The sequence below is a fragment of the Littorina saxatilis genome, linkage group LG3 (genome assembly GCF_037325665.1).
Source record: "Littorina saxatilis isolate snail1 linkage group LG3, US_GU_Lsax_2.0, whole genome shotgun sequence".
NCBI lineage: Eukaryota > Metazoa > Mollusca > Gastropoda > Littorinimorpha > Littorinidae > Littorina > Littorina saxatilis.
Genome location: NC_090247.1, coordinates 70,797,573 through 70,825,552, shown reverse-complemented (window position 1 = coordinate 70,825,552; position 27,980 = coordinate 70,797,573). Strand labels below are relative to the sequence as shown.

The following is a 27,980-nucleotide window of genomic DNA, read 5'->3' as shown; positions in this document are numbered from 1 at the left end:
AAAGCTGAAAGCATGTTTTATTGAACAATATGCCTCTTTCACGAATTTCTAGACTTAGAAAAATAGAGACAAAAACAAACAAACAAAACAAACAAAACACACACACACACACACACACACACACACACACACACACAAACCAGAACTGAAACAAAATTGAGTAAGAGGTTGAATTGCTCGAGAGAAAAAAAATTCATGAATTGCATGTAATATAAACGTTCTTTGCATCAAAACCCAAAGTATTCGGATGCCATATTAACAACTGGTGAAAGCACATGAACACTTTTAGGAGAATGACAAAACAGGGCAAAAACTAAAAACTGTTAAGCCAGTAATCCTTTAAGTCGATTTTGTGAAGACTTCATAAAGTTTTTACTCAAAAGTAAATTCAGTAACAAAGCTTCCAGGTATACCTCGCGTAGTCGACTTGTCTCAGTTAATTTAAGATTTGAAGGATTCAAACAACATAAATGAATGTCATTTGTCATCAACATTGCATCTTATATCTAAACAGATTTGTTCTGATCATATTTGAAATTAAAAGTGACTGTTACAGTGGAACCCCAATTTTAAGACCCTCCAATATAAGACTCCCTCTCTTTCAAGACCCTGTTTTCTCAGATGTTCTGTTCAAAACCTTTGTAAAATTTACCCCTCATTTAAAGACTCCCTCCCTTTTAAGACCTGATTTTCTCAGAATTTTGGAGGTCGTAGAAGGCGGGATCTACTGTATAACATACAAGAGGGGGAAAAAAATGTTGAAAAAAATGTGAACCTCTCCTTTTTGCTTTAAAAAAAGTGAACAACTAAAAATCAAGTTTACCTGGTTATTCATAAAATAATAGAAACATATAACTCAAAAGAAAACACACGTAAACGCATGCACACAAACACAGTGCGATGCATGTTTGCAACTGCTGCTGCAGACAATGCAATTAAAACAGGCAAACGAAGCAAATTCTTGCTCAATTGGCAGTGTTAAAGTCATTTTGCACAGTCGTTTAGCATACTACAAAGAAGTCATTTCAAAACACTAATTTGTGCTTCAAATTACCAGACTGTGTGAGCCTAGCATGAATACTGTACTTTCTTTTACTCAAGTGTCAGCTAAAATGTGTCGCTTCAAATGGTAAGACCTTCGTGGTTGAAAACGACGTTAAACACCAAATAAAGAAAGAAAGAAATGGTAAGACAACTAATCTGTATAACCATGTCATTGCTTCAAGTTACTCCTGAATTTGTTGTTAGTGTCAAGTCAAGTCAAGTCAAGTATTTTATTGTTTTGGGCCCAGAGGGCTTTGAAACAAAGATATAACTTTAACAAAAAAGGTAACAAATCAGACAGTTAATATATGTATACAAATTGAGCGGACAAATACAACAATACTATACAACCAAATTAAATTGGCAATATACACTTCCATACATGCAAACAAAAAGAAAAATAGGTTTAACAAAATCAGGTAAGAAATCAGGCAGATAATATGTACCGTACTTTCCGGGTCATAAGGCGCGACTTTTTTCCTCGAGTTCGACCCCTGCGTCTTGTATAACGAAGCGTCTAATCCATGTATGAAATACGAAAAAAATCAAAGAGACCGCCTGAGTACCAGTCAAACAACTTGTGATAATGCATGTTTCAGCTACTAGGTACTGCCCTGGCCAAGTTTCCTCAGCTCTCAAGCCACCCAGCTATCACAATGCCTGCCTTTGATCTGGCCGCACACACAGAGCACACATAATTATTTCCACTCTGTTAAACTCGGTCACTGACCGGTCACTGACCCGGTGCAGGAAGTATTTCCTCTCAGATATGACAGGGGAACCACCTCTCATGGCAAAAACTGGGTCATTGACCCCTGGGAAGAAGGTCGTGTCTATAAACAAGGCCACCCAGCTATCACAATGTCTTTGATCTCACCGCACACACAGAGTTCGACTCTGTTAAACTCGGTCACTGACCGGTCACTGACCCCGAAGCAGGAAGTGTTTCCTCTCTCAGATATGACAGGAACCACCTCTCATGGCAAAAACTGGGTCATTGACCCCTGGGAAGAAGGTCGTGTCTATAAACAATGGACCTGGCTTTGATCTCGCCGGCTTATTTTCATTCTTCGACTACCGGTATACTTTTTCAATTTTGGTGCGCCCTATCGGCCCCCTGCGTCCAATGGGTGACTGGATTACAATTTTTTTTAAAAAGAAGGGGGTGCGTCTTAGATAACGAAGCGCCTTGTCACCCGGAAAGTTTGTTTGTTTGTTTATTTGTTGCTTAACGTCCAGCCGACTACGCAGAGCCATATCAGGACGAGGAAGGGGGGGATGAAGGGGGCCACTTGTCAAGCGATTCCTGTTTACAAATGCACTAACCCATTACTTGTGTCTCAGCAGGCTTTAGTAAAACTAAATTAATACCTACTGGAAGATTACCAGTTTCCAGTATGTTAAAATAGGCTTAACCTATCTACTGCTGGACTTACATCAGAACACTAACAGATTAAACTATACATGAATCGCGAGACAAGCGGCAAGAGAAGAGATTTTTGGAAAAAATACAGGTGAATGAGCAAGAAGGCAGAAAAAAGAAAAGAATTCATGAAGAAAAAGAGAGCATGACAGGAAAGAGGAACCAAAAATCTACCTAACAGCAAACTAGAAAGCTCCTGCGGTTCCAAAAACAGGAGGGGCTTTTAATTTCATAACCGCAGTGCCCCACTGCGGGAGTCACCCGGAAAGTACGGTATACATTAAGCGGACAACGATAATATACAGCCGAAATAAATTGGCAATACCATTATGCCATGCATCTTTTGTAAAAACACAAAACAAAAGCATGTATTACATATATATACATACCAATAAAGAAACTAGATATAACGCTAACATACTAAAATCATAACATGGGCTACAAATCTTGCTAGCTTCATTAGTTTTATCTTAGATTTACAATTCATTAACTGTTCATATTTTAAACAATTTGGGTGAGATCGGTAATAAGGACTAATTAATTTTCTTCTTTCAGACACTATACTTTCGTCGGTACAACTGAACAAATAGTGAAACTCATCACCTAATTCATTTTTATCGCACATGTCACACAATCTTTCATTTCTAGGAACATTAAAAAATCTGTGCTGATGTATTGGCAACTTATGATTGCTTGTTCTAAATTTTGCTAGTTTAACTTGGAGTTTCCTAGGCAACCAAAGCAAATACCTTTCCAGCTTAGTGTACCAGACCAAGTGAACCTAGCACCACACTCACTACATATATACCGAGCAACAAAAGAAACGCGAACAAATTCTGCAATGTTTGATTGCCAAAATCTCAAACAATTATAGAGTTAGAATTATCAAACCACAAAAGTTTGATGAAGGCATGTTTGACCTAGCTCTTGTGCGATTATTTTGAAGGTGATAGACTGTTGACATATGCACGTTTAAAGCACATGCCAGCGCTTCTGGATCATCCCCAGCTTTAAATCGACCTGGCATTTTGGTGGTGTCAATCTTGGCATCCTGGCTGTTTCAAAAGTGAGACTGGCAGCAAGCGTGCCATGGTCTCTTTTGGTTACTAATGCATTAGTGAACACATTTCATACATCACATTTCTCCTGCTCCACTTGCACGTGCTGCAAGCGCGCATTATGTGTTTAACGTTAAACCTGCTGGTCGCGTGTGATAAAACAGTCACAGCATCAAAATAATCACACAAAAGCAAGGTCAAAAATGCCTTCATCAAACGTTTGTGGTTTAATAATTCTAACTCTATAATTGTTGGAAATTTTGTCAATCAAACAATGACGAATTTTTTCGCATTTCTTTTGTTGCTCGGTATATATTTTCTACTCATGTATTCTTTCTTTATTTGGTGTTTAACGTCGTTTTCAACCACGAAGGTTATATCGCGACGACTACTCATGTATAATAATAATAACTGGACATTTTTAAGTGCCTAACCTATGGCTCTAGGCCCTTTGCAAATGAACATATATACAGAATTTACTTTACTTTATTTGGTGTTTAACGTCGTTCAAGTTTGTTTGTTTATTTGGTGTTTAACGTCGTTTTCAAACGTTCAAGGTTATATCCAACGGGGAAAGGGGGGAGATGGGATAGAGCCACTTGTCAATTGTTTCTTGTTCACAAAAGCACTAATCATAAATTTGCTCCAGGGGCTTGCAACGAAGTTCAATATATACCTTACTGGGAGAATGCAAGTTTCCAGTACAAAGGACTTAACATTTCTTACATACTGCTTGACTAAATTCTTTACAAAAATTGACTATATTCTATACAAGAAACACTTAACAAGGGTAAAAGGAGAAACAGAATCCGTTAGTCGCCTCTTACGACATGCTGGGGATTCGTCATGAAGCGAATTTTTCTACCTCAGTTATAAACGACTACATGAATAAGAACATGAACGACTAGGAGATAAGAAAAGCCGAATGCAAAAGTTCGACTTTGTGCATTTTGTGGTGTTTTGGGACAGAAAATAATTGGTTTAGTCCAGTTTCATCGGGAAGTAAGCAGAAAACGGTATGCTATCGACATTTGTAAAGCTGAAAAACATTCCCGAGAAGAATTTCAAGTTGTTAGTGTATGCTGTTGTCGATTGTTAACATCGTGTGGTACACTGATGGGTAAACCGGAACCATGCGTCTTTGTTATTGCCAATATGCTTTTGGATATTGGCAAAAATGGCCGACTTCCGTAGCATTATGTTGAGACCATCCAATCACAGCCCCCGAATTCCCCCACGTGTCCATCAGAATAGCTATACAGTACATACACACATACCCAGCGAACACTTAAACGATGACGTAACTTGGACAACCCATATGGAGTTTCGTAAAGAATTTCCACGCTGTTTCCATGTTCGGATGGCGTTGGTCGTACCTGACCAATAATTTTTACATTGAATCTTTCTTTGGAAAGTATGGGTCATGCTCGACCCACATCATCCGGACTGTGAAGTCCAAAGCGTGATACAGTGAAGGTTAACATATGTCGCTCTATACTATTACACTGAATTGTCATTTTATTTTCAAATCATGTATGACTCTTTAATCCTGAATGTGTTGCTTCAACCTCCTGTGTCGGTGTGTGTCAAACCTTGACCCCGTATAAACCTAGCATCACATTATACACAGTCATACTTTTTCTTTTTTGTATGTGTGAACATGTGTAGCTTTAAATTTGCATGCCGCATAAACCTAGCATCACACTCTGAACATGCATATTTCTTCTCCCTTGTATGTGTGAACATGTGTTGCTTTAAATTTGCACGCCACATAAACCTATCCATTGACCATTTATCCTGGACCGCCAACTGGCTCTCTCTCCGCTCTTTCTCACTATTACAAGGTAGCGGCCTCTCGCATTTAGAAACCTACGCTTTCAAGCCTTTCAGAAATCAGGGGGACGTGATATCCGGTGTCGATTGTAAACATAGACGAAGTTGCCGAGGTAAGTTCTGAAAATGCTAAAATAAACTCAGCAAAAGTGCATATGGAACATGTTTTTCGATGAGTTTTGTTAAGTTTAGTTTGGAGTTTTGGAAAATCCAGTTCATTGTCACCTACCATTGTCACAAATAACTCTAGTGTGCTTTCTTTTCACTGTCTTCGAATCGCTGGCCTTTCAAACCGGACGCTAAGCGCCCCTGAAAGGCGGCGTCGTAACCTCAAAGGGTCACGTGACGAGTTGGCGGTCCAGGCTATTTGGTCTATGACCTATCACACTTTGAACATGCATACTTTTTCTCCCTTGAATGTGTGAACATGTGTCGCTTCAAACTAGCACGCTGTATAAACCTAGCATCACACTCTGAACATGCATACTTTTTCTCTCCTGTATGTGTCATAATGTGATGTTTCAAAGATTCACGCCGTTTAAACCTAGCATCACACTCTGAACATGCATACTTTTTCTCTCCTGTATGTGTCATAATGTGATGTTTCAAAGATTCACGCCGTTTAAACCTAACATCACACTCTGAACATGCATACTTTTTCTCTCCTGCATGTGTCATCATGTGTTGTTTCAAATATTCACGCAGTTTAAACCTAGAATCACACTCTGAACATGCATACTTTTTCTCTCGTGTATGTGTCAACATGTGTTGTTTCAATTCCGGACGCCGTTTAAACCTAGCATCACACTCAGAACATGCATACTTTTTCTCTCCTGTATGTGTCATCATGTGTCGTTTCAAATAATCACGCCGTTTAAACCTAGCATCACACTCAGAACATGCATACTTTTTCTCTCCTGTATGTGTCATCATGTGTCGATTCAAATATTGATGCCGTTTAAACCTAGCATCACACTTTGAACAAGCATAAATTTTCTCTCCTGTATGTGTCAACATGTGTTGTTTTAAATCTTGACGCCGTTTAAACCTAGCATCACACTCAGAACATGCATACTTTTTCTCTCCTGTATGTGTCATCATGTGTCGTTTCAAATAATCACGCTGTTTAAACCTAGCATCACACTCTGAACAAGCAAACTTTTTCTCTCCTGTATGTGTTACCATGTGTTTGTTCAAAGTACCCGAGTGTGTAAACCCAGCATCACACTCAGGACTACTTGAATCTACTTGTTTCAGTCGGGTATCACACTCAGTACTTGAATGTTCCTCTTGTTTCAGCCCCAAATCCAATTCCGTACTGGAATGTACCTCTTGTTTCAGCCCCGCATCAAACTCAGCACTAGAATGTTCCTCTTGTTTCAGCCAGGTATCACACTCAGTACTTGAATGTTCCTCTTGTTTCAGCCAGGTATCACGGTGAGTGCTGTCTGTAGCTTGTACTTCAAACGTCTGCACTGTAGGCATGGTAGCTGTGTTCTCTGTGGCCACAGCAACTCTGACCGGCACTGAAAAATGAAAGTAAAACCAAAGCCATATGAGAATGCTGATCATGATCCCAGAAATTCTTTCTTTCTTTCTTTATTTGGTGTTTAACGTCGTTTTCAACCACGAAGGTTATATCGCGACGAGGGAAAGGGGAGAGATGGGATAGGGGAAAGGGGGGAGATGGGATAGAGCCACTTGTTAAGTGTTTCTTGTTCACAAAAGCACTAATCAAAAAATTGCTCCAGGGGCTAGCAACGTAGTACAATATATGACCTTACTGGGAGAATGCAAGTTTCCAGTACAAAGGACTAAACATTTCTTACATACTGCTTGACTAAAATCTTTACAAACATTGACTATATTCTATACAAGAACCACTTAACAAGGGTAAAAGGAGAAACAGAATCCGTTAGTCGCCTCTTACGACATGTGGGGTGCAGAGAAATAAGGATGTGGAAAAGAAGACTTTTGGTAAGTGAAATAAAGGTGATGGATCCAGTCAGGTGGAAATAAGACAACAAGAAAAGAATTAGAAAACTGCAGGGAATAGTAGGGAGAGTTTTCTTGGAAGGAAATATAGGTGAGAGGACTGGTAAGGCAGAAATAAGATTAAAGAAGAGAAGTAAAGGGGTGGGGTAGCTTGGTGAAAACACCCCCGCCGCGTGAAGGCGACCCCATGGCAGCATCCCAGAAATGAGAATAACATCAAATGTTTCTCCTGTTTAAAAAAATGCGGACCTGTTAACCTTCGCCCGACCGCGTTATCGACTACACACAAAGACATCGTGGGGCCGTGCGGACCCATATTTTGCTTCTCAAAGAAGAAAAAATATGCATACCCTTCCGAAGACCCATGCTTTCCAAAAAAGCAAAAACGTGCATTATGCCCTTCCGTACACGCCGTGATTAAATTTTCGCGAGATGTAATAAAATAAAATAATTAATTTAACCATTACCGTGCCGACTAAAGCTTCTCAAAAAAGGAAAAACGTGAATACCCTTCTGTAGACGTGGGGCCATGTGGACCCACATTGTTATGTATTAATATGCTCCACACGACTTGCTTATCAACTCCAAAATTAAACAGATCGTAACACACACACACACACACACACACACACACACACACACACACACACACACACACACACACACACACCACGACCCTCGTCTCGATTCCCCCGTCTATGTTGAAACATTTAGTCAAAATTTGACTAAATGTAATGATGCAATCAATTCAGGTTGTCCTTCAACAAAACACAGCCACATTCCACCTCATGGGCGGCCCGTCTCCTTCAGTTAGTCACTTAGTGTACATGTTCAGAAATTGTTTGTTTGCTTGTCCTCTTTTGTATTGTTTCTTCAAACACCGTTGTAACTAATTTTTATAGTTCATGAAATTATCTAAAGGAATTCTGTCTTTGATTTAAAACATTTTTTATGAACAGACAGGAAAATAACCATGCAAAAAACATTCTGACAAATAACACAGTTACCTCCCTTGTCTTGTAGATTTTCTGCTTGCAGCTTTTGAACTCACAATATCAGAAAATAAGTTCTCAAACAATTGTTGAATCATAACTTGAATAAAAAGAAAAACCGGCTACAGTGTACAAGTAAGCTTGTTTCACTTGGTAACTTTCAAAACGACTCATGTATCTAAAGCAAACAAGATTGGTAAACGATGACCTTGTGTCAAAGTATTTGCAGAGGGAACTAAAAACTAATCTAGATGTTGCAGCATCTGATACTTGAGATTCAAAGCTTACAAGATAGTATAGATTGACTAGTTCAGTGGATTGGCAAATCAAGTTTAATTACAGCAAGATTCAAGAGTTTGCCCATTGGTAAATATATAGAGAATTACTACCTCGTTGCTTTTTCAAATAGTGAACAGCTCGTTTTTGCTCGCAGTTCAATTATTAGGGACATCCAGATTCAACCTTCGTCAGACGAACATTCGTCGGTGGTGGGGATTTCCTCTCTATTTTGAACTTTGTGCCTCAATGCGCATGCGCTTGGTTTTTTGCGCCCACCACTGCTTGCCGAAGACCGGGATCTGCGTGGTGAAAAAGGCCTGTTTGACGAACCTCAATTAGCAATCTTCGTGAGTACTTTTAGTCCTTTTCATAATGTTAAAAAAATGTTTAATGCGCGCAGTGTTAAAGTTTAATATCTTTACGATGCTTCTGTGGGCTGTGCATCTGTCAACTTTTCATTTTGGAGGCCTAGTGCATGAACACGGATACCCACACAAAACTCACAACTTGAGTCGACGGGCGACATATCCTACCGTGTGCCAGTTCCGCGTCTGGTTCGCTTTTCAGAATTGTTTTCTCAGTTTTGCTAGTGTACCCCGCATATTTAGATGTCTGGAATATTTCGATAAAAAAGACTCGTCATATATAACACTACTCGTCATCACTGTTTCGAAAAACAGACGAACGCGCACGAAGAACTTCGCGTAGATCTGGACCGAAATTGGAAAGTGGTGACCGTGACCGGATGTGACGTCACCACTTCAACAAACTCGCGAAGATCGGAACTCACGAACTTTTGACGAAGGCAAATCTGGATGTCTCTAATATAAAAAAACACAAAAAACTCGTGTAAATCTGGTATGACACAGCAAGCCATGTCACGTATTCTGTTTATCCTACATACTGTGTATTTCACTGAAAATGTCCTGCAGTCGAGGCAGCTAAAATTGAAGACGCTTGTTTTGGAACCTCGATCTCTTCTAAAGCCTTGACGTGCAATCTATTATGTCAAAGAAAAGAAACGTCACCCTGAAAGTGTGGCGTGACGTGCAACTTCTAAAAAATCACGGAGAGTTATTAGCGAGCGCAATTTTTTCTATTCTATAATGACGTTACTTTGGCATCATAAGCAGTGGAAAAACAGGTCCCTGCCAGACTTGCTTGACATGACCTCATTTACATAATATACACACGTGTGATTTGAACGATTATAATATCTCACGAGTGTCTCTCTCAGTATGTAGGATAAAACACAATTGCCCACAAGACTTCTAGGTTACCTGAATGTCCGGTCACAGAGTGCCTACATACGGTTTCTCTCTGTGCCTTACTGTGAAACCTGGTTTTTTTTTTAAAACATTATCAAATCCCTTTTATCTATATCTATATACGGCTTTTGTGTGTGTGTGTGTGTGTGTGTGTGTGTGTGTGTGTGTGTGTGTGTGTGTGTGTGTGTGTGTGTGTGTGTGTGTGTGTGTGTGTGTGTGTGTGTGTGTGTGTGTGTCTGTCTGTCTGTCTGTCTCTCTCTCTCTCTTCGCGATGCACGGCCACAGTTCTCGATGGATCTGCTTCAAATTTGGTGGGCATATTCAGGTAGAGCCCGGACACAATCTGGTCGATGAAAATATTTAACCCGTGATCTCAGCGCGCAGCGCTGAACCGATTTTGGTTTTTCTGTAGATCCATTTCCACTAACTCTTCCTTATCTTCTCCAGTGTTTTGCGCGTTTATCTCCCTTCCTTCGTGTGGCGTCAATCCCGGGTACCCGGCGAAGCCGGCGTATGGTGCGCAACTCACCCGCGGCTCAACTTCTTCCCGGCGAAGCCGGGTATTCATACTCCGTCTCGCGAAGCGGGTAATCATCTAGTCGCTTCATAAAGACCCAATTTTCTCAAATTCTCTCTTGATAGTCACAAAATTCTTTCTGTGAGGACCTATAGTTTTCATACTTGTAGAAGATTTAAAATAGAGGTATACCTCTGTACTGGTCTGTTGCCTCTTGTTTCAGCCAGGTATCACTGTGAGTGCTGACTGCACCTTGTCCTTCCAATGTCTGCACTGTATCAAATGTCTCACCTGGTTCCTGTTTTGAGTGATGATAATCTGACTGCTGATTCAACATACCTGAAAACAGATGCAGGTAATGTCAAAAGGGGTCCTGATTTGGCCTATTATATGCTGGACCCGAAAAGCAATGTTCAGCTAACTAACTAACTAACTAATGTCAAAAGCAACACTCTCTAATACCTACGAAAGTCACACTGTTTTCAATTGCTTCGTGTGTCTTTTTTTCTTGACCAGTACTTTTGATTGTGGTACCGTTGTGTTCCTAAGACTCGATCTGCACTTGCCTTTAATATAACACGCTAACTGTGTATTACTGGATCAAACACAGTAGATGAATGAATAAAGCAAATAGAATTTTTGTTCCGATTAAGTTTCATGTATACAGCGATTAATTGGAATCTGACAGTGAGGAGTGCATCACCGCAACAGTTGATCTACATCCTTATGTACACATACGTTAGGTTTCGATTATCAGCGAGAGGAAGTAGATACATGTATCAACAAAATATTAATTATGGCCGCCATTTGCATTTCATATTTTCCAAAATATCCACTTCCTCTTGCAGATAATTAAAACCAAACATACGTAGACGGGTACATAATCAATCAATCAATCAATATGAGGCTTATATCGCGCATATTCCGTGGGTACAGTTCTAAGCGCAGGGATTTATTTTTTATTTTATTTTTATTTTATGCAATTTATATCGCGCACATATTCAAGGCGCAGGGATTTATTTATGCCATGTGAGATGGAATTTTTTTACACAATACATCACGCATTCACATCGGCCAGCAGATCGCAGCCATTTTGGCGCATATCCTACTTTTCACGGCCTATTATTCCAAGTCACACGGGTATTTTGGTGGACATTTTTATCTATGCCTATACAATTTTGCCAGGAAAGACCCTTTTGTCAAGCGTGGGATCTTTAACGTGCACACCCCAATGTAGTGTACACGAAGGGACCTCGGTTTTTCGTCTCATCCGAAAGACTAGCACTTGAACCCACCACCTAGGTTTGGAAAGGGGGGAGAAAATTGCTAACGCCCTGACCCAGGGTCGAACTCGCAACCTCTCGCTTCCGAGCGCAAGTGCGTTACCACTCGGCCACCCAGTCCATAAGGATGTAGACCAACTGTTGCGGTCATACACACAACTCCAACAAGCATGCAAGCCTACAGAAATCCAAGCGCTGACGCACACTCTCCAAAACTGCACTTCAGATATTAAATCATGGATGACAAACAATATGCTCAAGTTAAATGATGACAAGACTGAATTCCTTCTTTTCTCTGGATCTTCCTCTTTGACCACTTCCCTTCCAGCCTCCATCACAGTAGGTTCTAGTGACATTTCTTTCTCTTATACTATAGTGCTGGGAATCTTGGGTTCATCATGGACTCCCACCTCTCCATGAAACAACACATCAAAAAAGTCTGTCAGACATGTTACTTTGAGATCAGAAGATAATAGGTTCCATGAGAAAATTTCTCACTGTTGATGCCACTAAAACTCTCGTTACATTAGATTACTGTAACTCCCTTCTCATAGGCTGCCCTCACTCCACTCTCCAACCCTTGCAAAAAGTACAACACCCTGCTGCACGTCTCATTTTCAGAGCACAGCATTGACACATCGACAACCCTGCACTCCTCTCATGAAAAAAACTTCACTGGCTTCCTGTGTCTGAACGTATTAGGTATAAAGCTGCCTGCTTCTGCTACAATATCATCTCTGAATCGGCACCTGCCTATCTTTCGGAACTGGTCTCCCTCTACACTACCTCTCGCACCCTTCGTTCTTCTTCTGATGCTCGACTTCTCCGTCAAGGTCGCTTTAAACGCAAGGCTCATGGCTTCCGCACGTTTTTGTATTATGGCCCTCAGTTATGGAATTCACTCCCCTTTCAATTACGTCATTCTCCATCCATTTCATCTTTTAAGTCCAATTTGAAAACTCACTTGTTCCAACAACATTACGGATAGTTCCTTAGCATAGAGACTGGGGATGTGAGATGTGCATGATGTGTTGTTTGAATCTGACAGTGATTGTATGAATTTTGTATACGCCTGTTCCAAAAGAAACGCAACCAACCTGTTTGCAAAATCAAAGTGCAAAATTTATTTTGCATATAATATTTCATGAAGTTACATACGTGACGACATAGGGACAACTCAAGTTTCAACTGAGCTGGCAATACAGTAGAAAATAGCAGTGACTTCTTCAGCTGGACTGACTGCAGAATGCCTCGTTTGTCTAAAAATGAAAGAGAGCCCTCGAGACGTCGCTCAGCTCCAGGAGGCCATCCAGCAGCAGTTCCAGCGGGTACCACAGGCCTTCCTCAGGCGCCAGGTACTTTCCATGCCCAATAGGTGTCACTTAGTCAGAAACGCTGGTGGAGGACACGTCCGTTATTAAACGCAGAAAAGACAGCTGCGTCAGAAAAGGGACATAAATTGTGCTTCAATTGTCATTGTTTTCCACTTTTCTTGTTAAACCTGTTTTGTTCCACATGTTGTGATTTGGAAATGTACCAAAAATGAAATATGTAACTTCATGAAATATTATTTGCGAAATAAATTTTGCACTTTGATTTTGGAAACAGGTTGGTTGCGTTTCTTTTGGAACAGGCTGTACATGTATTGTTCTGATAAGGCGCTTTATAAATGCCCGTTATCCAAGCGGAGCGCGGGCGAAGCCCGCGCGTAGCGAGGTAGTTTTTTTTTTCATCTCCCAGCACTGAAAAATTTTTTGCCAAGTGGTGTCTGTCTGTGAACATTGTTCTAGAATTCATCTTTTAGCACAATATTAGCGACACTGTTTGGACAATTCTATTAAAATTAGGCGTACAAACTGATTTTGTTTCGGGGAATCCTCTCAGAGGATCAGAATTTTCATATAATATCATCGGAAGCTGTTACAACGGGAAAATGTGAAACTTTTGTCACTTTTTAACATGGAATTTCATCTTTGAGCGTTTCAAGCGGACTTTAATAAAATAGTTATTTGCGAATTAAGCAGCGGAAGACACTCACCGGTTCAACATGTGTATGGTCATTAAACCTCAAAACATTTCAGTAAGTGGTTTAGACAAACACCTCCGACATGTGAGGGTGACTGGTTTGTAGCTGAAGAGTTTTTTTCTAAAGTGTGTTCTAAATACAAATGACGTACTGGTAATGATGTAATGAGTTGTTCTAATCTTGTTCTTGGAACTCTTGCTGTTCCAAGCTTGTTCTTAGCAAGTCTTGGTGACGAGAACAAAGACTATCAATGAAATCTTTAGAAATAACCTCTGACAACGACGACGATGACGACGACGACGACGATAACAACAACAACAACAAATGACATCGACGACGACGACAACAACAACAACAACAACAACAACAACAACAACAACAACAACAACAACAACAACAACAAAAACAACAACACGAGAACAACAACAATCACGACAACGAACATGACAACAACAACACCAACAACTACGACGACAACTACAACGACTGGGTTATGATGACATCACCAATGATTTAAAGGCCGTTAAAAAATCGTTAAATCCTATTTCTTCACTGATTCTTATGAAATTTTAAAGGTAGGTTTGTTGTCCCCAACTTATTTTCACTCCATACTTTTCCAGAAGAAAAACATAATTTTGGCAGTTAAAAACCGTTAAATTTCAATTCTTCACCGATATTTATGAAATTTTGTGGGTAGGTTCGTTGTCCCCAACTGATTTTCACTCTATACTTTTCCAGAAGAAAGACATAATTTTGGCAGTTAAAAAACGTTAAATTTCAATTCTTCACCTATCTTTATGAAATTTAGTGGGTGGGTCCGTTGTCCCAAACTGAATTTTAAGACATACTTTTCCAGACAAAAAACCTTATTTTTGGCAGTTAAAAACCGTTAAATCTCAATTCTTCATCGATATTTATGAAATTTTGTGGGTAGGTTCGTTGTCCCCAACTGATTTTCACTCCATACTTTTCCAGAAGAAAAACATAATTTTGGCAGTTAAAAACCGTTACATTTAAATTTTCACCTATCTTTTTGAAATTTAGTGGGTGGGTCCGTTGTCCCAAACTGAATTTCAAGACAATCAAGACAAGACAATTTCCAGTCAAAAAAACTTATTTTTGGCAGTTAAAAACCGTTAAGTCTCAATTCTACACCGATATTTATGACATTCTGTGGGTAGGTTTGTTGTCAGATTTGACATGATGGCAGAATTGAAAGTGTGAGATATCCTGATGTTTCACAATTTATGCTGCATAATTCAGCCCCATAGGCGCTTGAATTTTAGGTGGAGTTGGATTTTTTTTCAGCCCAAACCAGTAACCCCCACATGGTTTTCATGTCCCTTTCTGAGAGACTTCAAGAAGTTTCAATTTGACGTCATGATTAGCCTGCCGCATTAGCAAGTATGAAAACACGTCATCGATGACACATTTTAAGACAGAGAGAGAGAGAGAGAGAGAGAGAGAGAGAGAGAGAGAGAGAGAGAGAGAGAGAGAGAGAGAGAGAGAGAGAGAGAGAGAGAGAGAATCATGTACACACAGATGGACGACTTCGCTTGGGGTATGTACTGCCCGGCAGTACACATCTACTTAATTATTATTATATTATTATTATACGTCACTCCTCACTGCCATGTTTTGGTTTTAAACAAAACTTTATTCAGAATTTCTTCGCATGAACAGTTCAAAACACACAGCTAGGACACGCACTCAAGCAAATGCTTATATCACGTGACCAGAACAATACTAAATTACACACATTTTCGTAATGGTGGACATAACAACAATAAACCAGAAGAACAAATTGAAAGAATGGGGATGGGGAGCTAAATAGGAACAAAAGAATCTACAGAAGATAAAAACGAAAAGGGAGGGGGAGGGGGAGGAGGAAGAAAGTACTAACAACCACAAGGAGAGACTAGGACGAAAGCGCATAGGAAGAGAGCATCAAGTCTAAAACATGCAACATGTAAATTCAAGTAAATGTAACAATTTTTTTATGGAAGGCAGTAAATCGTTAACATATAAGATACGAGACAAACGATAATAATCATTACTTATTCGCTGCTTATGTAATCAAATACGATAACACAGAGAGAGGCAGTGTGGAGGTACACATACGCCTGCCCACACACATATACACTATCAATGCGTGAACACATCCATCAAATCAGTCGACCAGATTTAACAATAAACGATTGGACAGACTCAAATATCAATATGTTATTACGAACAGAATATTGCTCGCTACCTTTTAATAATATTTCCACGCGTCTGAAGTGAACAGGCAACGAATTGATTGTTGTCAGACGAGCATCTGCATACAAAGTGCAGTTTAATAAATAATGTTCGGCTGTTTCATTTGGATCACCGCAAACACACTGTGCGTTATCTTTTAGATGGCGTTTACACAAGTCTGAATTAAGGTTACTAATATTTAAACGCATTCTGCAGTGCTGAACTTCTGTCTGTCGTTTTCCAAAATAATAAGCTGGTACACTATGATCAGGACTTTGTAAATAATGCTTAAACTCGCTTATTGAATTTGTTGTTTTAATCACATCAGGCAAATTATTCCATAAAACTGTGGAGAATGGGATGAAGGATGTTCGGAATATGTCTGTCCTATGTGCTGGTACGAATCTTTCGAATGGTCGTCTTCTGTGGTAGGGATTTAGTGAAGAGACTAGAGGTGGCAAGAGGTTAATTAAATATTGTGGACATTTACCGTGAACCATTTTGTGAAATAAAATTAATTTATGTCGTTTTCGGCGTTCCTTTAAACTACAACAAGAGGCGAAGCCTTCAAGGCTCCCGTAAGAAATCGACAAACAGTAACACAAACTCAATCACTCCGTCACACATACACGCACACAGTAAGCATAGACTCAGTGCAAGAGTGGGAGACGCTAGATCTAGATCTGTCTGAGAGATCGACACTGCCCTTTCGACAGCGCTTCCTCGCGCAGACACTGTAAACACGCTGTGCAGATCAACCTGTAGGAAATCTCCTTTGGTATCTTCTTTATCTATTTTTTCTGGAGCCGCTACGAAACCGAACAATGTGAAATCGTCTTCCCCGAATCGGCGAATGCAGCTCGGTTAGAACTGAGAAGTGAATCTATACCACAATGCTTCACGCGATCTGACCCAACCTTGACCCCTGACCTGGTCTACATACCACACACAACACAAACCAGTCACCTGTTTTTACCCCCCCCCCCCCCCCCAAACTCACCACCACCCGTTTTCTTTGGATACACACTTTATCTACATGTATACGTGCCGACGAAATGTTGATCATTGCTTCAATACTTTGAAGCTGTTGCTTGGATAATAACCCGGTAAAATTAGTATTTCGGTGTTCAGCCAGTCTTTCTTACAAACAGACACACACCCACACACGCGCATGCATGCACGCACACACACACAGGCTCACACACACACACACACACACACACACACACACACACACACACACACACAGTGACTCACACAGATCTCATACATACAAAACTCATACACACATAGACAGACGGACACACACACCTTTACAAACAAACACACATACACACACAAACATACACACAATCTCATGCACACACACACACATACACACACACATACACATACACACACACACTCTCTCTCTCTCAGTCTCTCTTTCTTACACGCACGCACGCACACACACACACACACACACACACACACACACACACACACACACACACACACGCACACGAGTACACATGTATACAAAAACAGTAACAATAACACATGTGCACAAAATGAACACACACACACACACACACACACACACACCGCGCGAGAGAGAAAGACTACAGGGAGGCATGACGTCATGATGCATTAATTGACGTCAAACACTTTTGACCGTGACGTAATCTTCTTATGCGAGTCTTGGATAACCACACACACATAGACTCGGAAATGTTAAAGTTTCTATCACACACACACACACACACACACGCACAGACAGACAAAGTTTAGCATCGCATAGGCTACACTTACGTGAGCCAAAAACCACTTTCTTTGTAAATCTTATCATGGCTTGGTCCCCGCACACCGCCAATTATAACACGTAATGCTTCAAGGTGTAATTTTTCAAGTGTTTTTGATAAGGCTTCGGTACAATTGTCCCATAACACATCAGCGTAATCGAAATGTGGCAGAATAAAAGATTTATACATTATTTTTAAACTATTTCTGCATAACTTATACTTATATCTTAAGCAGTTAATCAACAAAGTGGTCTTTTTCACAATATTTCTAATTTGAGCGTCCCATTTACAATCGTTTTGCAAAAAAATGCCAAGATGCTTGTGTTCTGGTATGTCTTCCAGGAGATTTCCATTAAAAAATAGAGGGTCATTTTGGTTTAAATCACGTTTTATATTCAGCAGTTTAGTTTTGGTTTCATTAAATGTAACTTTCCAACGTGCTGCCCAACTACTAATTTTATCAAAGTCTGAATTAAAAATTTCGGCACGTCGTATCGGGTCATTTAATGCAAGTGACAAACTAGTATCATCAGCAAACAATTTGATAACAGACTCAATATCATTTACAATATCATTTATATAAATCAAAAATAACAAGGGGCCTAACACTGAACCCTGAGGTACGCCTGCTTGTAAACCTTTTAACTCTGACTTGGCACCTTTAACAACAACTGATTGAACACGGTTTGTTAAATAGCTACGAAACCATGACAATAGTCGGCCTCGAACACCAATCGACTCCAGTTTTACCAATAATCCTTTGTGCCAAACTTTATCAAAAGCTTTTGACACATAAAAAAATACCGCTTGTGTTTTTAAACCGTTGTCGTAGTTTGAACACAAGTCATTATATATGGAGACAAGTTGACATAATTATCATCGAGTCGCCGGGTATAAAACCGGACTGTGTAGGTGTGAGAATGTTGTTGGATTGTAAAAAGTTATATAATTGGCTGTGAATACATCGCTCCAAGACTTTGCCAACACAGCTCAACAAGGAAATCGGACGATAATTATTACAAGCGTCTGCAGGACCTGTCTTGTAAATAGGCATAACATTAGCTGTTTTCCTAGTAGAACTGAAAACAGTAGAATAGCCAAGAGAAGGGTGTATGTACATGTCTTTTGGGTGCATCTCGCGCTTCGATGAGAGAGAAAAAGAATGACAGGGGTCGTGGTTGCTAAGGGGAGGTTTGAAACAAACAAAAAGTCGAAACATATGTACAGAGTTAGTTTTGAAGAGCTGGTTTCGATGTTTTAATTAGTTGCTGTATGTACCTTAATCGGAAAAACTAATTACTTTATTTATTAATGATTATCCAGTGTTTGATCCAGTTATACACAGTAACTGAGTATGCCTAATATCAAAGGAAAGTGCAGAGTCTTAGGAACTCAACGGTACCAAAATCAGTATTGATCAAGAAACAAAGACAGTGTACACTAAGCGATTGAAACCTGTGACTTTCGTATGTATCATTTTTACATTTAGTCAAGTTTTGACTAAATGTTTTAACATAGAGGGGGAATCGAGACGAGGGTCGTGGGGTATGTGTGTGTGTGTGTGTGTGTGTGTGTGTGTGTGTGTGTGTGTGTGTGTGTGTGTGTGTGTCTGTGCGTGTGTGTGTGTGTAGAGCGATTCAGACCAAACTACTGGGTACGCGACTTGTTGTTTTTTAAATCCGAGGCAGAAATCCTCGGCTTGCACTTTCGTTGGCTAGCTCTTTGAAAATACATCATTATTCCATTATTTTTTTATTTCTGTGACTTAGGGTCGTGGTGTATGTGTGTGTGTGTGTGTGTGTGTGCGTGTGCGTGTGTAGAGCGATTCAGACCAAACTACTGGACCGATCTTTATGAAATTTGATATGAGAGTTCCTGGGTATGATATCCCCGGACGTTTTTTCTCATTTTTTCGATAAATACATTTGATGACGTCATATCCGCCTTTTTGTAAAAGTTGAGGCAGCACTGTCACACCCTCATTTTTCAATCAAATTGATTGAAATTTTGGCAAGGCAATCTTCGACGAAGGCCGGGGTTTGGTATTGCATTTCAGCTTGGTGGCTTAAAAACTAATGAGTGAGTTTGGTCATTAAAAATCGGAAACTTGTAATCAAAATTATTTCTTTATTAAACGATCCAAAAACAATTTCATCTTATTCTTCGTCATTTTCTGATTCCAAAAACATATAAATATGTTATATTTAGATTAAAAACAAGCTCTGAAAATTAAAAATATAAAAATTATGATCAAAATTAAATTTCCGAAATCGTTTTGAAAACAATTTCATCTTATTCCTTGTCGGTTCCTGATTCCAAAAACATATAGATATATGTTTGGATTAAAAACACGCTCAGAAAGCTAAAACGAAGAGAGGTACAGAAAAGCGTGCTATGCAGCACAGCGAAACCACTACCCCGCTGAACAGGCTCGTTAGTTTCACTCCGTTATGCACAAGCGGCGGACTACGGTCATTGTGAAAAAATGCAGTGCGTTCAGTTTCATTCTGTGAGTTCCACAGCTTGACTAAATGTAGTAATTTCGCCTTACGCGACTTGTACTTAACCTTCCCCTTACTCACTGCTCCAACTACAAGGCTGAAGTTCTGGCACTCCACAAAGCCACAGAGACAGTCCTGCAGTGGGAAACCCGTCCCAAGAAAGCTGTCTTTCTTTCAGACTCTTTGTCAGCACTCCAGGCCTTGTGTTCGGGCAATCCAGACTCGACCATGGAACACCTGATGCAAAACATCAACACACTGGCCCAAACCACAGCGGTTGTCCTGCAGTGGATCCCTGCACACACAGGGATTGTGGGCAACGAAGTGGCGGATCGGCTGGCAAAGGAGGGCAGCAAAACTGAGCAGCAACCCTCTAATCTCACTTACAGTGAAGCCAGGACCCTAATCCGAAACAGGCAAAAATCCACCTTCAAAAAGAAAAACAATAATGGATATAATCCACACGAAGATGCCCTCCATCAGCTCACTCGTCACGAGCAGACCATTGTCTTCCGCCTCCGGACAGGCCACTGTGGACTAAACAGCCACCTAAAAAGGATCGGCATCAGACAGTCGGCCCTGTGCCATTGTGGAAAGGCGGACCAGACACCGGACCACTTCCTGCAGACCTGCCAACTCCACTGCAGTGAGAGGAAACATGTCTGGCCCACAGGGACATCGCTGCACACCAAGCTATGGGGCAGCACTCAGGACCTGGAAATGACAGCCCACTTCGTCAACATCACGGGCCAAAGAATCTAGACACAGCCATCGTCGAACGCTGAAGAAGAAGAAGAACTGCCCCAGCTTGCAACCACAATAAATGTATATTGGTGTGCCACAGTCTTTTAAAATTTAGTCAAGTTTTTTACTAAATATTTTAACATAGACGGGGAATCGAGACAAGGGTGGTGGTGTCTCTGTGTAGAGCGATTCAGAGACCGATCTTCATGAAACTTTACAAACATCCCTGAGAATGATATCCCCAGATATTGTTTTTTAATAATTTTGTTGATAAATGTCTTTGAATCTGATGACATGATACCAGGCTTTTTTCTTTTTTTTTTTATATCAAATTGATCAAAATTTTGGTAAACCAATCTTCGATGAAACCCAAACTATGGGATTGCATTTCAGCACAGAAGTTTTAAAATTCATTAATGAATTTGCTAGTTAAAAATCTTAACATTCTATTTACAATTTTAGAAATCGTTCCACTAATGATTCTGTTTTATTCTTTATCATTTCCTGATTAAACAAGAAGGGCAAAGCCCATACGACTCACATGCTTGACCTTGACATGACCTTGACCTTCAGGGTCAAGGTCAAATAACTAAACCTAGCATGGAACACAAAGCTGTTAATTCAAGACATAGGAAGTACAATGGTGCTTATTGGCTCTTTCTACCATGAGATATGGTCACTTTTAGTGGTTCACTACCTTATTTTGGTCACATTTCATAAGGGTCAAAGTGACCTTGACCTTGATCATATGTGACCAAATGTGTCTCATGATGAAAGCATAACATGTGCCCCACATAATGTTTAAGTTTGAAACAGTTATCTTCCATAGTTCAGGGTCAAGGTCACTTCAAAATATGTATACAATCCAACTTTGAAGAGCTCCTGTGACCTTGACCTTGAAGCAAGGTAAACCAAACTGGTATCAAAAGATGGGGTTTACTTTGCCCTATATATCATATATAGGTGAGGTATTCAATCTCAAAAACTTCAGAGAAAATGGGAAAAATGTGAAAAATAGCTGTTTTTTAGGCAACATTTATGGCCCCTGCGACCTTGACCTTGAAGCAAGGTCAAGATGCTATGTATGTTTTTTGGGGCCTTGTCATCATACACCATCTTGCCAAATTTGATACTGATAGACTGAATAGTGTCCAAGAAATATCCAACGTTAAAGTTTTCCGGACGGACGGACGGACGGACGTCCGGACGTCCGGACGGACGGACGGACGGACGGACGGACGACTCGGGTGAGTACATAGACTCACTTTTGCTTCGCATGTGAGTCAAAAACCCATTCAAAGCACAGTCAGCTTCCCGTAAACCATCACGGACACTGTCAGGCTTTTACACACAGTACAAACACCCTTTTGTTTAAACACTCACCGCTTGAGAACATCCTAGGTGCCCTCCCGAAAGAGCGGTGCGTCCCGCTAGCGCTACGTGTCATTTGTGCTACGTATCGTTTGCGCTATTTTCTGTAGTGCTATCGACACAAATTGCCAAAAACAGTAGTGCTATCGGCACGTAGTGCTATTGCCACAATTCACACATGCCATTATCACTACGTCTCAATAGAACTACGTGTCGATATCACTATTTTTGAAAAACCAAAGTACTGTAGCGCTACGTGTCGATAACGCTACGTGTCGATAGCACTATACTACATGTTCAAACGGCAGTGTCACGATTTAGTGACATGGATCGAGAAAGTGTCACTCTGTGGGGTGCCTTCTCTTGGTCAATTGCGATAGAAAGCGCCTGTGCTTTCTGTCAACGGCTGGGTTTTAGCTGACCGAGCATAGCGGACACAGGAATTTTGTGTCGCACGGATTTCACGTGGGTGATTTCTGCTGTCGGGGCAAAACTGGCGATAGCTGAACTTGGAACGTGACAAGGTGAGTCACGTGATTTTGTCCAGGTTGTCTGTGTGAGACATGTTAACGACACACTCGAAACTCAGCAGCGAGAGAGAAGCGTCGGTGTCTTAATTTTCCTACAAGTTTGATGGTCTTTCTTTCTTTCTTTATTTGGTGTTTAAAGTTTGATGGTCTTCAACACGTTTAACTACTTCACTGTATATCAACGTGCCATGCTGCTTGCCAGTAGGGCTTAAAAGGAACTACAAGGACAGACCGCCTTCTCACTGTTTACATGCTGGCTGATAGTCGGGGCGTCAAGGTTTCTCCGCTGTGCGGAAAAGGTTTTTCACCGCATAAGGATTCAGCGCGAGAGGAGGATGGCGGTATTTCTGTGACGAACAGAAGTCATTCAAAAGGAAGCGGATTACATAAGGCTGTTGAGGTAATAAATCATTATTTAACGCTGTTGACGAGTCTGTGTTTGTGGAATGAAATACTCTCTGTTGTTCTTTCCAGGTTAGCGCATAATTTGCTCTTTGTGACGCTAAAATACTAATCTGTATATGGTTTTTGCAGATATGGAGAGAAGGAAGGAAAATAGCTGATTTGTTGTTCAGTTCGTTTGTGCAGGCCCACGTGCTCGATGAAATATGTCAAGGTGACAAGTTTAAAGGTGGTGTGTGAGGGGTAGCATGACATGTTTAGTGCACCGATGCTTTTTGTTGCAGCCTTCTTTTGCTGGCTGTTTTTCGACTGCCTACGTCTACCGACTATTGTTTACCGTACGACGGTTCTACGTAAACTGCTAACCTGGTGTTCTGGTGTGCTGGCGGTTGCTGTCGCTGTCGTCGTCCTGCCCATCTACGCGTCTTCTACATCTTTCTGGTAGACTACGGGGAGGACCTTCAGCGACTGAGTGAGGCGCCTGATGTCTCCACTGTTCCCTGCTTCATTTCCACGCTAACCGGCACTACATTCAACGGAGCAGTTGTGGAGACTACAGACTAATTACGGGCCGCCCACTCAGTGGCAAAAAGCTAAGTTGCACCATGTCTTTTGCACCCTTCTTTCCACCAAGTCATCTGTATTATTAATGATTACACTCGAGTGGTGATGACGTGGGGTGTGGGACACCTGCATGAATTAGCACTTTAAGGCAGACAGCTATATTTCCTAACTATACACGGGATCAGCGTGTTATTATTATTTTCTGTACTTTAACTGGCATTTTTGTCAGTGACCACTTGTTTTTACGGTTTTAACTAAAAGAACATCTTTTGGAGTGAAGTCTCGAGGGAGGTGGCGTGATATTACATAAACAGGCGTCTGAAACTTATACTTTTGTTGATTCTATCTATTTGTATGACTGCGAGAGTGGATCATCGTGGTGTGGTTAGTTAGTTAGAAGTAACTAACCGTTCATAATAACCTTATTGTGATATTGAAACGTGACAGGCAGACACTTCCCTGTGTGTGTGTGTGTGTGTGTGTGTGTGTGTGTGTGTGTGTGTGTGTGTGTGTGTGTGTGTGTGTGTATAAATATATATATATATATATATATATATACAAACAAATATGGAAAAAATAACCAAAACAAGCCTTCACGTTTTCACCAATATTTCGGCCTCGTGGCCTTCGTCAGGGTGTTCTATTATTAGCTCGCACGATGTTTACAAATATCCTTTGACGCAATGTCTGTCTATGACGTAATTATACATGACGTAATTATATATATATATATACAGAATTCAAGAAACTCTTTTTCCTCTGCACCACTCCACACAATGAAGGCTGGAAAACTTTTTAAAACTTAAAAAAGCTTATTTAAACAACACAATAAAAAGTCAATATTTTGGCTTGGTTTTGGACTTATTATTGTGTTGTTTATATATATATGTTGTCTGCATGGCTGTCTGTCGGATCTGTATGTCTGTCTCCGTCTGTCTCTCTCTCTTTTTCACCACGTATTTATTTCATGGTTGTTGTTGGTGTGTGTTTATTATTTTGTTATTTTGTTCTTCCCCCATCCCCCGTGGTTTTGAGTCTGTGGCCTTAGTATGATAAACCATGCTGAGTTCTCTCTCTCTCTCTGCACCTTTCAATCGCTCTTTCTCTGTACCTCTTTTAAATCCCTTGTCTCTCCCGCTCCCCTCACCCTCACTCTCTCCATCTTTCTTTCTGTCTTCTCTCGCTCTCCCCCCCCCCCCCCCCCCCTCTCTCTCTCTCTCTCGCATGATACCGTATATACATACACGGATGTTTTTCTGTGTGTGAGTTTGTGTATACGATACCGTGTGTACGTATGTGTTGGTGCGTGTGTAATGGAGATGGAGAGAGAGAGAGAGAGAGAGAGAGAGAGAGAGAGAGAGAGAGAAAAAGACAAGACAAGACACGGACAAATTCTTTATTAACGAGGGTAATGGCATAAGCACACAGGTGCTTTTTTACATCCAGCCCTCGCCCATGGGAGGGTTTAATCTAATGATAATACGTTTAAAAAATGTTAGAATATGAATCAAAAAAGTAATAAAAAGCAAACAACCGAACAAACAAACGATTAACAGACTAAACACACTAACAAAAACAAATTATACAAACTAACATAACATAACACAGAGAGAGTCAGAGAGAGAGACAAAGTGATCGAGTGAGCGAGCGAGTGAGCAAGAGAGAGATAGAGACTAGAGAGACAAACACACACACACACACACACACACACACACACACACACTGAAACAGACACACACACACACACACACACACATATATATACACACACAAACCAGAAGGAGTGAGAGAAAGAGAGAGAAAAAATGAGAAAGAGAGAGTCGTCATAAGTAGTGGTATTGACACGTAGCGATAATGACACGTAGCGCTAAAAGATGTAGTGCTGTCAACACGTAGTGATAATGAACGAATGATAGCGACTCATAAACAAATTATTTGTAGCACTAATCAACGTAGCGATAGCGGCACGTACCACAAATGATACGTAGGACAAATGACACGTAGCACAAATGACACGTAGCGCTAGCGATACGCACCCCTAAAGAGCGAGAAAATTTCAAAGAATTTTTTTTGAGTGGCCAGCCGGATTGTTGAAGTACTGTACCACAATCGGACGCCTCGTTTTGGCGCTAGACGTAACTTTTAAAATCTAAATCATAAATTGACAGCTTGTTACACAAACATTCTTAAATCATAAAATTCTTTGTTCATCAAGACAAGATCAGAACAATTTTCTCTCTCTCTCTCTCTCAAAAACAACTGCAGTTTTGCAACCTTTTTGTTTTGTCCAGTGTGCGACTTTTATAGAATGACATAATTAATACAAGTTTCCTTGATAAACGTTCTACCGAATGGAATTATGTGACATTCGGATTGTCTGATCAGACAATCGGACGCCTCATTTTTGTGCTATAAACGTTTTTGCGAGATTTTAAAATCTCAATTATAAATTCCTGTGAAACGCTATGCGCTACTGGCTTGTCACTTTCTGCACGTTTTTTCTCGTGCACGTGTCAAATGCTTTCTTGGCGCACGGCCGTAAGGTTTAATAATGTGGTGAAGAAAAAAATGCAGTCTGTTAATTTCATTTTGTGAGTTTGACTAAATGTAGTGCTAGTAGCAAATGATAAGAAAACTTAATGTAGTAATTTGGCGTCATGCGACTTCTTTTCCTACTTCCCCCTCCCAACCTCCCCCCCCCTCAAAAGGTGTGAATTGCTATTCCAAGGCTGACTGTCACCAATAGTGTCAACAATGCCTCTCCCCCACTTGACTACCACCCCTTACCCAAAACACCCCCCCCCCCTCCCTCCCCATTACATGTTTCATTTCACTTACCATACGGATGTGTTCCAGTGATGTCACAATACTCTTCTGCAACATCAATTTCTATCTTGACATCTGAGAGAAGAGCTGTGTCTCCTTCCTCCATGCTGTTGGGAGAGGACATGGTTCCTGACTGTTCACTGTTCAAGGCGCTGACAGTTCCTGACTGTTCACTTATCAAGGCGCTGACAGTTCCTGACTGTTCACTGTTCAAGGTGCTGACAGTTCCTGACAGTTCACTGTTCAAGGCGCTGACAGTTCCTGACTGTTCACTGTTCAAGTTGTTGGCCAATCATAGCTGCTCTCTCTTCATGGCGTTGCACTTTCAGGTCCATAGCTGATCGGCTTTCAAGGCATTAATGCTGTGTAGAAAAACGAGACTCAATCAGCAATTTAAAGAAGCAGAGAAAAGCTCTCTCTGTCTCTGAGTCTCTCTCTGTCTCTTACAACCAGACACACACACACACCGCTTCACCCCAAAAGCTCCATGACTAAACAAGTATCGGTACACCAGACACTCCATGACTCATGTGCAGTTTTAAAATCAGCAGAATTGACAGCTAGCTAGGCTACGCTCACGAGATCTTCTGATATATATCACAAGACAAAGCTGCGCCAATAAGAGGGAATTTATTAGACTGCACTCATTCAAAAGCACTTACAAAGCCAGTGCAAACCATTTAATGACATGGACAACGATTGACCAAAAAAATAGATTTCGTTAATTAGAAGATTATGATAATTTCATTACATGTTATTTCATTTAATTAACTAATAAGTAATATTTTGCCTGTCACTGTCATATTTTCAGAGTGTGTATAAAAACAAGTGTGAAAAATTCTGCCAGATCAGTTACACTTACAAGCACAGCCACAGGACCAATTTTGGAAGTGCCAGTGGTATTACTCTAAGTCAAATCCCTCATTCCCTTGATTTACGTTTGTAGCAATTATGTGTTTGTATTAGAATGATTGTAACGTGTCTTTCCGATATGGCTGGAAATAGTGTAATTACATGACGTTTTCCTAGGCTCAAATTAAATCAGTTTCTCATTTTCAGAATTTGCATGAACTTATTTCCTGGAGCATCTACATACAGTAGTATCATGTACATCTGCATTCGATCACACCGGTCATTTGACCAGTCTTGATGAAGCTTTGAAAGAAATTGGTTCTCTCAAACTCAATTTTGCATTGTTGTTCCTTATTTTACCTTGAGAATACAGTGATGACACAGATAATTCGCTTGGTAGTAGTCAGCGAGTGGCGTTTTTGTTCGGGTCAGGTAACAAATATGGCAGCAGCA

At 40.5% G+C, this 27,980-nt stretch overlaps 1 protein-coding gene across 1 annotated transcript; it reads right to left on the bottom strand.

The window, feature by feature from the left end:
* Nucleotides 1-156: 156 nt before the first annotated feature.
* LOC138963146 (gastrula zinc finger protein XlCGF57.1-like) lies at nucleotides 157-27,980 on the bottom strand. Its single transcript, XM_070335181.1, has 4 exons — nucleotides 27,888-27,980; nucleotides 26,688-27,037; nucleotides 10,602-10,748; nucleotides 157-6,884 (listed from the first exon to the last, which is right to left on the bottom strand). The coding sequence occupies exons 2-4, from the start codon at nucleotides 26,797-26,799 to the stop codon at nucleotides 5,731-5,733; spliced, it is 1,413 nt and encodes a 470-aa protein (XP_070191282.1). The 5' UTR covers nucleotides 26,800-27,037; nucleotides 27,888-27,980; the 3' UTR covers nucleotides 157-5,730.

Bases quoted from the DNA above. Each gene is read 5' to 3' on its own strand.
- LOC138963146 (XM_070335181.1), bottom strand. From the start codon at position 26,799: ATGTCCTCTCCCAACAGCATGGAGGAAGGAGACACAGCTCTTCTCTCA. The intron at 10,749-26,687 runs GTAAGTGAAATG...ATCTGTTTTCAG, and splicing joins CACTGGAACACATCCGTATG to GTATGTTGAATCAGCAGTCA. The intron at 6,885-10,601 runs GTATACCTCTAT...TTCATTTTTCAG, and splicing joins GGCAACAGACCAGTACAGAG to TGCCGGTCAGAGTTGCTGTG.